Raw genomic sequence first — 12,819 nt, 5'->3', positions numbered from 1 at the left:
AAGAACCAAGAAAACCATGAGGGCTTCTCAGAAGAAGGGAGGGTGGATTCGAGTTGCAGTCAGGATGATTAATCCAGCCCTTAGAGACCACGTGGACACAGAGGGAGCAGTCAGGAAGATTAATCAAGCACTGATAGACCATATGGATGCACACAGAGAGGCCAGAAGCCAGGAATCTAGCCAGCAGACCACTGACTTATCACCCGAAGATGGAATAGGATGCTAACAAAAGGAATAGAAAACATGGACGGGCAGAGTTGTCTCATGCCTGTAATCCCAGCACTTTGGGTGGATCGCTTGAGGCCAGGAGTTCTAGACCAGCCTGGCCAACGTGGTGAAGCCTCGTCTCTACTAAAAATACAAAATTTAGCCAGGCATGTTGGTGCACGCCTGTGGTCCCAGCTACTCGGGAGACTGAGGTAGGAGAATCACTTGAACCCAGGAGGCAGAGCTTGCAGCTACACTCCAGCCTGGGCAACAGAGTGAGGCTCTGTCTCAAAAAAAAAAAAAAAAAAAAAAGGAATAGAAAAGGTGGTGAATTTGAGGGGCAAACACAGCTCATTGCTATCTTTCCTTTTGTTCGCTTTAACCAGTATGTCGTGCAGTTTGTAGGGTAACTTTTTAGTGAACCCAATTCTTAAGAACCAAGCTCTTATTTCCACTTTGAATGAGAGAGGGGACAAAGAAAGAGAGAGGGAGAAGCTAGAATATGCTATGTACCCACAAGAAATTTTTTAAAAAGCTGGAGAGATGAACACAACAATAGCATGAAAACTTTAACAATATTTTAGGAAACATTTGATTCTTTTTATTCTTTGATATAATCCTATCATTTGAGCCAGGAGAGAAGCAGAACAAAGTTTCCTGGTAGTTCCAATCTCAGAAACTTAGCCAAATACAAAATAACTGGGTTAGTTAGGGAAATTCAGATGGGAAATGAGAATGATGTTTCTTTAACTTGCTAAGATCAGAGGCTAAAATGGGAAGTCAGGTTTAACTGCAGCTCACCAGCTCAAACGACCAGAGACTACAGAGTCTCTGGGCCCAAAACCTGCCATCTGATAGCTCTCACTCAAGCCATGAAATGCTGGTCTAAGAATGATTATGAATGAAATGGTGGGGACCATGACATGCTGGGCTCACTGGACATTTGCACAGCATTTTCTGGTTGTGGAGTCAGGCAGGAGTTACCATTACCACTTTGTGGTTGAGAAAGCCCAAGCCTAAGAAGTGCAGTGATGTGTCACACAGCCGATCAGGGCAGATTGAGGGCCACACTTTCTGATTCTCAGTCCAGGACTGAAGACACACCTGTTGTACTCCTCAAGCTCAGCCATTATCCTCCTGCATTCCCACTGGCCACTCGGGCCCTGAATTATCTGTCCCATGGACTGTAAGTGGAACAGGTGCTGCTTCCTAACACATTAGCTCATTAGGCCTTTTTTTTTTTTGAAACGGAGTTTCACTCTTGTTGCCCAGGCTGGAGTGCAATGGCACGATCTCGGCTCACTGCAACCTCCACCTCCCGGGTTCAAGCGATTCTCCTGTCTCAGCCTCCAGAGTAGCTGGGATTACAGGCACCCACCACCATGCCCGGCTACTTTTTGTATTTTTAGTAGAGATGGGGTTTCACCATGTTGACCAGGTTGGTCTCGAACTCCTGACCTCAGATGATCCACCCACCTCAGCTTCCCAAAGTGCTGGGATTACAGGCATGAGCCACCACGCCCGGCTAGGCCCTCTTTTCAATGTGTCACCAGATACTAAAGAGTGAAGACATCACCTTCCCAGATTACCTACTTGTTTTTGAGAAGTTTTCTGGGGTTAAAGATCTGAGGAACAATTCTCACAGGAGCCCAAGTCCAGCCTCCCCCAAATCCTTATTGCCCGAGGCCCAATTACCTCACTCTCTCGGGGTAGAAGAGAGCCATGTACCACACCAGCACACCTCCCCAGTCATGGCCAATGAACACTGCTTGAGAGAGGCCCTAGAGAAGGAAAAAGAAGGGAGGCGAATGTGAGGAGGTTTCTGGAATGGGGTGCTAAGAGGTTCAGCCCTCAGCCAGCCCCTTGACACCAGGGCCTCCTCCCCCGACCCACAGCAGCTCTCCAAATGCCCACCCTTCAAACCTCTCCTCCCTCCACCAGCCACAGACCCTCAACACAAATAGCCAGCCTTTTACATCTGCTTAGGAGACCGAGGCCACAGGCCATGGGTTCCTTCTCCCTCTCTACCTTCTCTCAAATCAAATTTTCCTTCGTTCTTTTCTCCTTTTTCCTCTCTTCTATCTTAAAAGAACTGTAACTTACCTCTTCATGTTCCAAGTACATCTTTTATCAAATGATTATGCTTCTACCCCCCAAAACCCTACTTTTTTTGGAAGCTCTCCTCCCTTAAACAACCATTAAAAGTCCCAAAGCATCTTTAATCTCTCTTTTTCTGCTGCAGGTACTGACAATGACAACGTCAACGCCTCTTCATGGAGCAGCTATAGCCACGTGTCGCTTAACAAGGGAGACACATTCTCAGAAATGTGTCAGGTGCTTTCGTCACAGAGCAAAACCTAGCTAGCAGAGCCTATCCACACCTCCCTCCACACTGACTCCGCCGGCAGCAACCACAGAGTCACTCTCTTAACAATAAGGGGCACCCTTCTAGACAGAAGACTGTACAGAGTCAGGACTGGATGGCCACTCTGGGCCATGCCCTGTTCCCTGTCCCCATCACACACAAGAGTTCCAAACCTAATCCCAGGAAACTGAGAATCCGCAGAGGGCAGGGACCATGATATCCTCACAGTCTCTTCCCTGCCGTGTCAGGCACAGCGCCCCGCTGGTGAACCAGAGGTCAGCGTCCTAGATCCTCTCTGACTCCCACATCCAATTAAGAGGCCCTAAGTCCCACAGCTCCACAGTCCTTCCCTGTCCTCCACTGCTGCTGTCCTGGCTGAGCCTGACCCCTCCGTCCATTCTGCCCCGCTGACCTCACTTGGGGAAGGGGAGGCTGTTATACCATGCAGTCTTGGGAGTGGGAAGTGTACTCTGCAAAAGCACATTCTCAGCTCACTACTGCTGATTTGCTTTCATTTGGTATCACTGAGTTTGACATTCCCGACAATGTCAAATGCAAGCAGTAGGTTCTAGGAGTTTCAGAAGGGATGAAAGTTTAAAGAGATGGGAAATATTAGCCTTCGGGGTATTTTCCAAACTTCTCTACCTGATACTCAAGGCTGTCCTCCCTGGTCCCATTCCCTGGAACCTGCCCTTCATTAAAGGACAAAGAAACAAGCTAATCTCCTCCTTGCACTTTGCCATCTGTTTCTGTGATTTTCTCTGCCCATGTCCACTCTGCCCTCGACTGCCCCCAAATGTGCCCTCCCTGCCCGTGCACCTCTGCTCGAGGCTGACGCCTTTTCTTTAAATACCCAGGTCCCAAAGGAATTCTCCAAAGATATCAGTTCAAAATAATGACTTACCAATTTATCCAGGAAGGTTACCATCTCCTAAGAAAGAAGACACACATAGGCAAAATCAGCAACCATACCTGCCTGCCTCAGCCTTTATGATGGGCTGAACTGTGTCCTCCCCAAAACTGCTGTGTTGAAGTCCTAAGCCCCAGGGCCTCAGAATGGGATTGTTTTTGAAGATACAGCCTTTAAAGGGGTGATTAAGGTAAAATGAGATTATATGGGTGGGCCCTAATCCAACGTGTCTGGAGTCCTTATAAGAAGAGGAGATTAGGCCGGGCACAGTGGCTCAAGGCTGTAATCCCAGCACTTCGGGAGGCCGAGGTGGGCGGATCACAAGGTCAAGAGATCAAGACCATCCTGGCCAACATGGTGAAACCTCACCTCTACTAAAAATACAAAAATTAGCTGGGCGTGGTGGTGCATGCCTATAGTCCCAGATACTCGGGACGCTGAGGCAGGAGAATCACTTGAACCTGGGAGGCGGAGGTTGCAGTGAGCCGAGATCACACCAGCCTGGCGACAGAGTGATACTCCATCTCAAAAAACAAACAAACAAACAAACAAAACCCCAAAAATTAGCCAGGCACGGTGGCAGGCGCCTGTAATCCCAGCTCCTCAGGAGGCTGAGGCAGAAGAATCGCTTGAACCCAGGAGGAGGAGGTTGCAGTGAGCCAAGATCGTGCCACCATACTCTAACCTGGGTGATAGATCAAGACTCTGTCTCAAAAAAAAAAAAAAGAAGAGGAAGAGATTAGGCTGGGCACAGTGGCTCACACCTATAATCCTAGCACTTTGGAAGGCCGAGGCAGGAGGATCCCTTGAGCCCAGAAGTTGGAGACCAGCCTGGGAAATACAGGGAGACCCTGTCTCATATTTTTTAAAAAAAAAAGAAAAGAAAGAAATGAAAAGAGAAGAGGAGGAGATTAGGACACAGACACCCACGAAGGGACGAGCATATGAGGACACAGGAAGAAGGCAGCATCTACAAGTCCAGGAGAGGCCTCAGGAGAACCAACCCTGCTGACACCTTGATTTTGGACTTCCAGCCTCCAAAACTGTGAGAAAACAAACATCTATTTTTGAAGCTGCCTGGTCTGTGACACTTTGTTACAGCAGCCAGGCTGAGTAGTGCAGCCATCCATCATTCAGCAGCCTTCATGACATCACCCTTCCCTTCCTTCCTAGCATCCTCTCAGGAACCAAGCTGACTCCAAACATGCACAGTGAATTATTCAGTGTACACCAATACATATCCCTAACTATCCCATCACCACTGTAAGACAGCAAGCCTGGGCTCTTCCCTGGAGGGGGATGGAAGACAGCTGCCCTGTAGAGCTTGCCCCCGTGCTGCTGCAGGGGAGCAGTGAGAGGCTCGTTCCATCCCGGGGACAACACATTCCTGCCCCACCACCCACGGTCCTGACACAGAAACCGGCTTCTTTTGCTGAGCATCATCTTTTGAGAGTTCATTCCTGCTGAAGCTTGCACCAGCACGTCATTCCTCTGTACAACTGAAGAGTGTCCCATTGTAAGGATAGGCCACATTTTATTTATCCATTCATCAGCTGATGGACATGTGGGTTGTCTCCATTTCTGGCTGTTGGGAATAATGCTGCTGTGAACATTTGTATCTGGGTTTTTTTTTGTGGACATATATCATCGATTTTCTTGGGTAAATACCTAGCTGTGGATGTACTCATGATTTTTCAAAGTTGGAACAGGAGGATGGGAGCACCATCTTGTTTGTTTTTGGTAAAAGGACTTTCTTCAAGAGACTAATTCTCCTAAGTGACCCAATGTGCCTGTCTCAAGAATGGATTTTGATGGAAATAAGCAAGGTCCAGGTTAGAGGACAACAGCAGGATAGGGGCTCCTGCGGTCACTGGTGAGACCTTGGTAGGACTTTGGGGGAGACACTTGGGATCAGGAGCAGCAGAGTGCAAGATGCAAAGACTGGGAAACTGAGGAAGGAGAAGCAGCCCTGCCTGGAAATGGAACTTTTACTCATGATTGCTTCTGAGATGCCAAAGCCAGCACATGAAGCTGGGGGACACACATGAGGGGGAGGAGCCACCCCCCCAGGGCTGTGACTCAGAGATGGAGGCTTTTGTGATCCCCGTGTCACCAGCAGCATTACTAGTTCCCCAGCCAACCTGGGGACTGTTTCCTCCCCTGGGCTCCCCCAGCCTTTGCTTTTGCTCCTGAGCTGCATGGAGGTTTGGGACCCAGTCTCTCCTCACCTTGGCCTTGGCCTCCCCTGCCAGTACTGAAGTGAGGGGCCCCTCTACAGGATGGTGCTTACACCCGTCTTAGAGCAGGAACTCCATACTGGTCACCAGTCTGCAGACGTCTGGCCTAGGTCTGGCCAACAACGTGTTTACCAGAATAAAGTGACTTTTTTCAATGCTCTAGATGGTGAGGCAATCGAATGCAGTACTGCAGGCTTCCAAAATGGCTCTACTGGCTGTTGACCTCAGGCAACTACCTTTAACTTCCCCTGACTCAGTTTTCTCTTCTGTCAATTGCTTGAAGGAAGATCTGGCACACAGTCAATGCTGCATACATGTTGGCTCTCAATCGGAAATACTGTCCTACTTTCAGTAGGAATTTCTACCCAGAGGCTGTGAAATGGTGCTTCCCTAAAATTTGAATGGATACCCCAGCTTCCGGTTTATAGCAACAAAAAAAAAGCAGGATGGGGAAGATGTTACCCAAGATCCTTCTTACCTTACATAACACTTCCATGCAATATTCTTCTATTTCTGCAATTAAAAATAAAAGAAACATATTTAATTCACGTTACTTAAAATATATCAACACATCAAGAGGGCCGTTTTGCAAAGAAAACCAAAAACCAAACAACAACAACAACAACAAACCCACAAAAACTTATTAAAGCCTCAGACCGAGGTAGACCCAAGTGTTTATTTTTGCTTTTGTTGCCTGTGCTTTTGATGTCATATCCCTCCGTGAAATCACTGCCAAGACCAATGTCAAGCTTTCCCCCTGTGTTTTCTTCTAGAAGCTGTACAGTTTCAGGTCATACATCTAAGCCTTTCATCCATTTTGAGTTGACTTTTGTGTGTGGTGTAAGATAAAGGTCCAATTTCATTCTTTTTCATGTTTCCCCACCACCATTCGTTTGAAGAGAGTGTCCTTTCTCCACTGTGTATTCTTGGTACCCTTATCAAAGATCAGTTGACCACATATATGTGGATCGACTGCTGGGCTTTCTATTCTGTTCCACTGAACTACGTCTGTCTTTATGTTTGTATCGCACTGTTTGTATCATACTATAGACTTGTAATATAGTTTGAAATCAGGAAGTGTGCTTCAAATGCCTCCAGCTTTTTTATTCTTTCTAAAGGTCGCTTTGTCTATTTGCGGTCTTTCGTGGGTCCATAAGAACTGTAGAATTGCTGTCTCTATCTTTGTAAAAAATGCCATTGAGATTTTGACAGGGATTGCATTGCATCTGTAGATTGCTTTGGGTCATATGAGTACCCAAATCAATGGGTAGTATGATTTTTAAATAATAGCAATTTTAACAATAACAGTATTTTAACAATAGCAATTCCAGAAAGCAAAAAGAAAAAGAACAAAAATAGAGAAAATCCAAGAGAAAAAAATATCAAAGAACTAATTCATGAAAAGTTACAAGAACTGAAAGATAAATGTACCCAGCAAAGTAGGTCTCTACTAAAAATCCAAAAATTAGCTGGGTGTGGTGGCACACATGTGTTATCCCAGTTACTTGGGAGGCTGAGGCAGGAGAATCACTTGAACCTGGGAGGCAGAGGTTGCAGTGAGCCAAGATCACGCCATTGCACTCCGGCCTGGGTGACAGAGTGAGACTCCGTCTCAAAAAAAAAAAAAAAACAAAAAGAAAGGAAATTGTGGTGCCATCTGTAACATGGAGGAAACTTCAGGACATTACGCTAAGTGAAAGAAGCCAGGCACAAGAGCAGAAATACTGTATGAGTCCACTTATATGAGGTCTTTAGAGGAGTTAGATTCATAGAGACAAAAAGTAGAAAGGGGTTGCCAGGGGCTGGGAAGAGGAAGAACTGAGGACTGAATATAGCCTTTCAGTTTTGCAAGATGAAGAATGTTCTGGAGATGGATGGTACATTCTATGTCCGCCATCCTCCATGATCAGTGGGAGATCCCTTGGAGCATGGGTCTTTGGGGCTGCTGTATTCATTCAGAGTGTGGGGGCAGGGGCATCTGAGGCCCAAAGTGCAGAGACACAGGGCACTGTAGGAGAGGAAAGGGGTGAAGTCAGACTCTCTTAAGGGGAAGGTTACTCTGATCTGGGACCAGGGAAAGCACTGAGGCGTGGAGCGCTCAGGCAGGTAGAAGGCAAGACCAGCACAAGACAGCTGCAAGACAGCGCACCCACCAGGAGGAGCAGACGACTCTCCATAGCCTTTCATGTCCATAGCTATGACCCGGTAACCTGCCTGGGCCAGAGCAGAGATCTAGAAAACAAACAGGCACACTCCAGCACAGTCCCATTAGTTCTAGGCGGATACTCCCTCTTTGCTTCCCTCCATCCCCTTCTTCCTGTAAATGGCTCAAACGAAAGAGCCACAAGGCACTACCTAGTATATTTGCCATGGGGCTGCAATGAGCCCATTTATACAGGGCTACTGTGGGTGGTGGCGGGGCTTGTGCACCGGAGAAATGCCACATCTAAGAGAGCATCTTTCCTGGCAAAGCTCTTGCAGCTTTCTATACTCATTACAGAGAGTTGCCAGCAGGGGGCATGGAATGTCTTAAAGAAGTCTGCCCTTTTCTAATCTGCAAAGGTGCCTCGTGGCCTAGCACAGCCCTGAGGTCTGGAGTCACCCTCCTGCCCCGACCTGGTCACACTTTGGAGACAATGCTCCACTGTAAGGTTTCAGCTTCCTCACGACAGTCCACATCAGGCCACACCATCTAGACTCCCTCCACCTCACCCTGACCGGCTGCACCTTCCCCCAGCTTTCCTCACCTGGTACCTCCAAGAATACCAGCTCTCGGGAAATCCATGGCAGAGGCACACAGCAGGGCCGGAGCCCAGCTCCACAAAATGCAGACGGACCCCGGGCTGTGGAAGGGAAAGAGGAGCGGGCAGTGACGAAGCACCAGGCCCAGTGGACCCAGGCCCCACAGCGTCTACAGAATGCCAGGGCTATTTCAGTCCATTGCTGGATCACACAGGACCCAGATTTCTCAGTGAAGGACCCCAGTGTTAGATGAAAATGGCTGAGAAGAGGCCCTGATCAACCTACTCAATAAAAACAGGTGGCTCTCACCACAACCTAAGAACTCTGCAAAGATTATGATGTTGGAAAACAAAACAACACACTTCTCTTTCCTCTCTACAAGCCCCCATACTCTCAGAATTTCTGGTGCTGTTGTGATGCATTTTCAGTATATTAAACAGGGGGCTGATATTGTGCAGAGCATAATATTCATGCTCATGTGCAGAATACCGTTGCAAGACTTTTCCTTAGTTCAGCTAAAGACGGGGTCCTTGTCCCATGGTCATGAAAATACAGGCTTGCAGACAATTTGAAGTGTGAGTAAACAGCAGGGTTTTATTGGGTGAAAAGGTGAAAAAGGGGGAACAGGGACTCTGCAAAGCCAGAGTTCCCTGCCAGAGCACTTCCCGCCTCACTGTTGGAATCCCAGTTTCCACACAGGAAGAGGAGGGGCCAGGCTCCTCCCTGCTGCAAAGGGCAAGAACTTCCTGAGGCTCTACCCCAGTGCGCAGGCTGTTTGGAGTTTCTCTGGGGACCCCCTCCCACCTGGCTATCTCAATACCATGAGTGTTTCATTAAGAGCTGTTTACTTCTTAAATATGAAATCTGTTCAAGCTTTCCCACACCCACAGTCTTTTTGGGGGCTATGGGTGTGGCAGAGACTGTGAGGGCTTGAAAAGGTCTGTGTTCCCTCTTCTTTCAGGCACATGGTAGCATCTTGCAGAGCACCTCCCCCTCCTACAGTCGCTGTGGCCATACAACTGAGCTCTGGCCAGTGTCTCCCAGAGGAAATGTGACTCTGATTGTTCTCCTGCATTTCCTTTTAGGATAGTGGAGATATGTAATTGGGGTAAGAACAGGGCACTTTGATTATTTGGTTCATTTGGCTGGATCCCACCATAATAGTCAAGGCTGGTTAGTGGCTGTAACAAACACCCTGCATCCAGGAGGTTTGATCCAGAAGGTGCTGCATCCAGGGCTCACAGGAACCTCCTGTGGCCTCTCTCCCTTCGCCTGAATGACATGGGCCTTGAGGAAGGTGGAGGCAGCAGAGAGAAGGAGCCTGGTGGTTTGAATGGCTGCGTGGACAGAGCCCACCACACTGCACTGTGCTGTAGGCGAGAAACACACTTGGTGTGAAGCCACTGAAAAGGACAGGGTGTTTGTAACAGCCACTAACCAGCCCTGACTATTACGGTGGAGTCCAGCCAAATGAACCAAATAATCAAGGTGCCCTGTTCTTACCCCAATTACATATCTCCACTATCCTAAAGGAAATGCAGGAAAACAATCAGAGCCACATTGTAGAAATTCACGGGGAACAGTTTCACTTGGCTATATCTCAGATGACTCCAAGCTGTGCCCCACACTGAAGTTTCTTTTTTGGATAGTGCGGGGACATGGTCTCACTTTGTGGCCCAGGCTGGAGGGCAGGGGCATGATCATAGCTCACTGCAGCCTCAAACTCCTGGGCTCTAGCGATCCTCCCACCTCAGTCTCCCAAGTAGCTGAGACCACAGATGCGCACCACCACCCCAGCTAATTTTTACATTTTTTTGTAGAGATGGGGGGGTCTCACTATGTTGCCCAGGCTGGTCTCAAACTCCTGGCATTAAGTGATCCTCCTGCCCTGGCCTTCCAAAGTGCTGGGATTACAGGTATGAGCCACCACACCTGGCCCCACACGACATTTCATTCATAATTCCCAACAAGCTATTTTGCCCAAGAAAACATTAGGTGGGCATCTGGCAGTCCCTCTCACGAACTAGAGTGTTTATCAGAGTTTGTTCCATAGTCTTTCCTTCAGCACTTGGCAAAAGTTGACTTTAAATTTGATCTACCTTACACTGAGAAATGTTTCACATTCTGGGATCAAACCATCCTAGTTTGCCTGTGTTCTAGCACAGATCCCAACTAAACAGCTCACTCTTGAGCTTTATCATCTCATTAGGAAGCTGTGGATACTGAGGCCTACAGCTTCATACTGACTCAGCTGAGGAGGCCAGCAAACACATGTCCTTTCTCATCTCATTTCTTTTCTGTGTTAAGAAAAATGTCCATAAAGCCAGAACACAAAAAGATCTATTATCAACCCAGTTTAGGATTCAGTAGCTATCAATGCACCAGCCCCCTGAGAGCCTGGCGCAGCTGGGACTCCCCAGAAATTCACTGCCTGCTCTTAAATATGGGGTGAAGGAAAGACAAGGTGGGGTAAAGCGATTCTGATCACACTCCTTCAAGGTCAAATAATCTCTTGAAACTGGCTGGATATGCAAACCCTAAGGGAATTACAAGAATAACCCTGTCCACGGTTACAACCCAGCCTCCAACTCTGGGCGAAAAGCCCCTCACTCCTTTTTAGCACCAGAGAGATGAGACCTGAAGGCCCTGATTAAACATTCACCCCTTCAGGAGAACCCAGAATTATAGAAGGGACGTCAGTGATGCTGAGCAGTAGCTTTAAGTCCCAGAAAAGCCTTTTCTTACTATGTAAACCCACTCGTGCTTGGATGCCCACTTTACGTTTATGGTGGCTGCCTCCACCCTTGCAGAACCCATTCTGAGCACAGATCCCATTCTGAGCAGACACCTCATCCTTGCTGTAACCAAACCACCGAGGCTGTGAATGTAAAATCCCTGGGGCCACGGAAGATCCTCCATTCATCTCAGAATTTCTCTCTGAGGTTCTCCTCCAGGACAGCAAAGGTCCCCAAGGTCTCCAAGGCCAGCACAGCCGTAGCCTCCAGCTCTCCTGTTTGTCAGCTGCAGTTTATGGAGCACATGGCTGTTGGATACTATGCCCCGTGGTCTGCATATAACATTTCATTTAATTTTCACAGAAACAGCATGGAGAGATATTGTCATTTCATTATAAAGGTGTGGATACTGATGCTCAGAGGGATAAGACGTTTGTCCAAGGCTGCAATCTCAGTTAAATGGCAAAATGTAGATTCCAGCTGGGTCTACCTGGCTGCACAGTAGCTGTCTGGCCTTTTTTGCTGATGAGTTGGACCCACAGATTTAGGTCCTTTCACATTTAAATGAGGCCAATGACAAATGAGGAAAAATCCCAAAGTGAATCTATGAGGATATACTAAACCCCTGCTCTGTGTCAGAAAGCCAAGTTAGATCTCCCAGCCAGATCATAAGCCAGGACCCTCTGTATGTGGCCTTGGCCTTACAATAACCCTTTAAAACAAAAAGAACATTTTAATGACCCTTTCTCTCTCTTTGCCCTCAATGTGGGCTCCTTGAGGACAGGTCTGTCTTGATCATCACTGCACCCCTTGTATCTGGCCTGTGCCTGACACAGAGGAAGTGCTTGATAAATGCCTGTTGAATGAAAACATGTTCTCCCCCAACACAGGCCAGCTGTGTGTGTGCTTTAGCCCCCCAGGCTGCCCAAGCCCCCTAGCCTGCTGTTCTGCGGGGGTTTGGCCACATCAGTCACACTGCTTTACAGAATCTGAGGCAGGGTCTGTCTTTCATTGATATCTGAGGAATGAGATTTGCAGGAAATATCATTTCCTTATAAATAGCGGATGTTCAATCACCCTCGATATTTAACAAATGTCACTGCTGGTCACTTTTTCTTTTTTTTTCTTGAGACAGGGTCTCACTCCATCACCCAGGCTGGAATACAGTGGTGTGATCATGGCTCACTGCAACCTCCACCTCCCAGGCTTAGGTTCCGGTGATCTTCCCAGCTCAGTCACCTGGGCGTCTCTGCTGGTTGTTTTAGGTGACCTGGTGGGACAGCACTCAGCTGACTGAAAGACAAAACTGACTCACCTTTATTGTCACGTACCCATGGCTCATGTCACTTGGATTGCAACAGGTCGGCAGAGGGGCCGGGGTATTGAGAAGCTGTAAGCAGGAAAGGTACAGTGAGAGACACTGCCGCAGCCTCCTTCCGTGAGAGGCTCTCCCGAGTACTGGTGCCAGGGGAGGCCTCAGAGATCACCTTTGCCGCTCCATCCTGAGCCCAGCTGGCGACTGACCAGCCCATCTCCCTCTCCTGCCAGCACAGCCAGACTCCATTATCCCTCCTGCCTTCAGGTTAAGTGGAGCCCCAGGACTGAGTTCTGGCCAATGGACGC

The 12,819-nt window shown here is 48.1% G+C and overlaps 1 protein-coding gene across 2 annotated transcripts in view; it reads right to left on the bottom strand.

Annotated features, from left to right (window-relative positions):
* The window catches only part of EPHX2 (epoxide hydrolase 2), a 57,247-nt gene that overhangs the window by 20,346 nt on the left and 24,082 nt on the right, over positions 1-12,819 (bottom strand). For both annotated transcript variants that reach the window (XM_003902583.3, XM_003902584.3), the window contains 6 exons: positions 12,512-12,586; positions 8,467-8,562; positions 7,873-7,951; positions 6,198-6,232; positions 3,477-3,503; positions 1,903-1,988 (listed from right to left, as the gene is read on the bottom strand). In XM_003902583.3, coding sequence (XP_003902632.1) covers positions 1,903-1,988; positions 3,477-3,503; positions 6,198-6,232; positions 7,873-7,951; positions 8,467-8,562; positions 12,512-12,586 — 398 coding nt within the window. The remainder of the gene's footprint in view (positions 1-1,902; positions 1,989-3,476; positions 3,504-6,197; positions 6,233-7,872; positions 7,952-8,466; positions 8,563-12,511; positions 12,587-12,819) is intronic.

This window comes from Papio anubis, chromosome 8, assembly GCF_008728515.1.
Source record: "Papio anubis isolate 15944 chromosome 8, Panubis1.0, whole genome shotgun sequence".
Lineage (NCBI taxonomy): Eukaryota > Metazoa > Chordata > Mammalia > Primates > Cercopithecidae > Papio > Papio anubis.
Note: the sequence above shows the minus strand (reverse complement) of the source record. Positions and strands in the feature narration are given on the sequence as shown.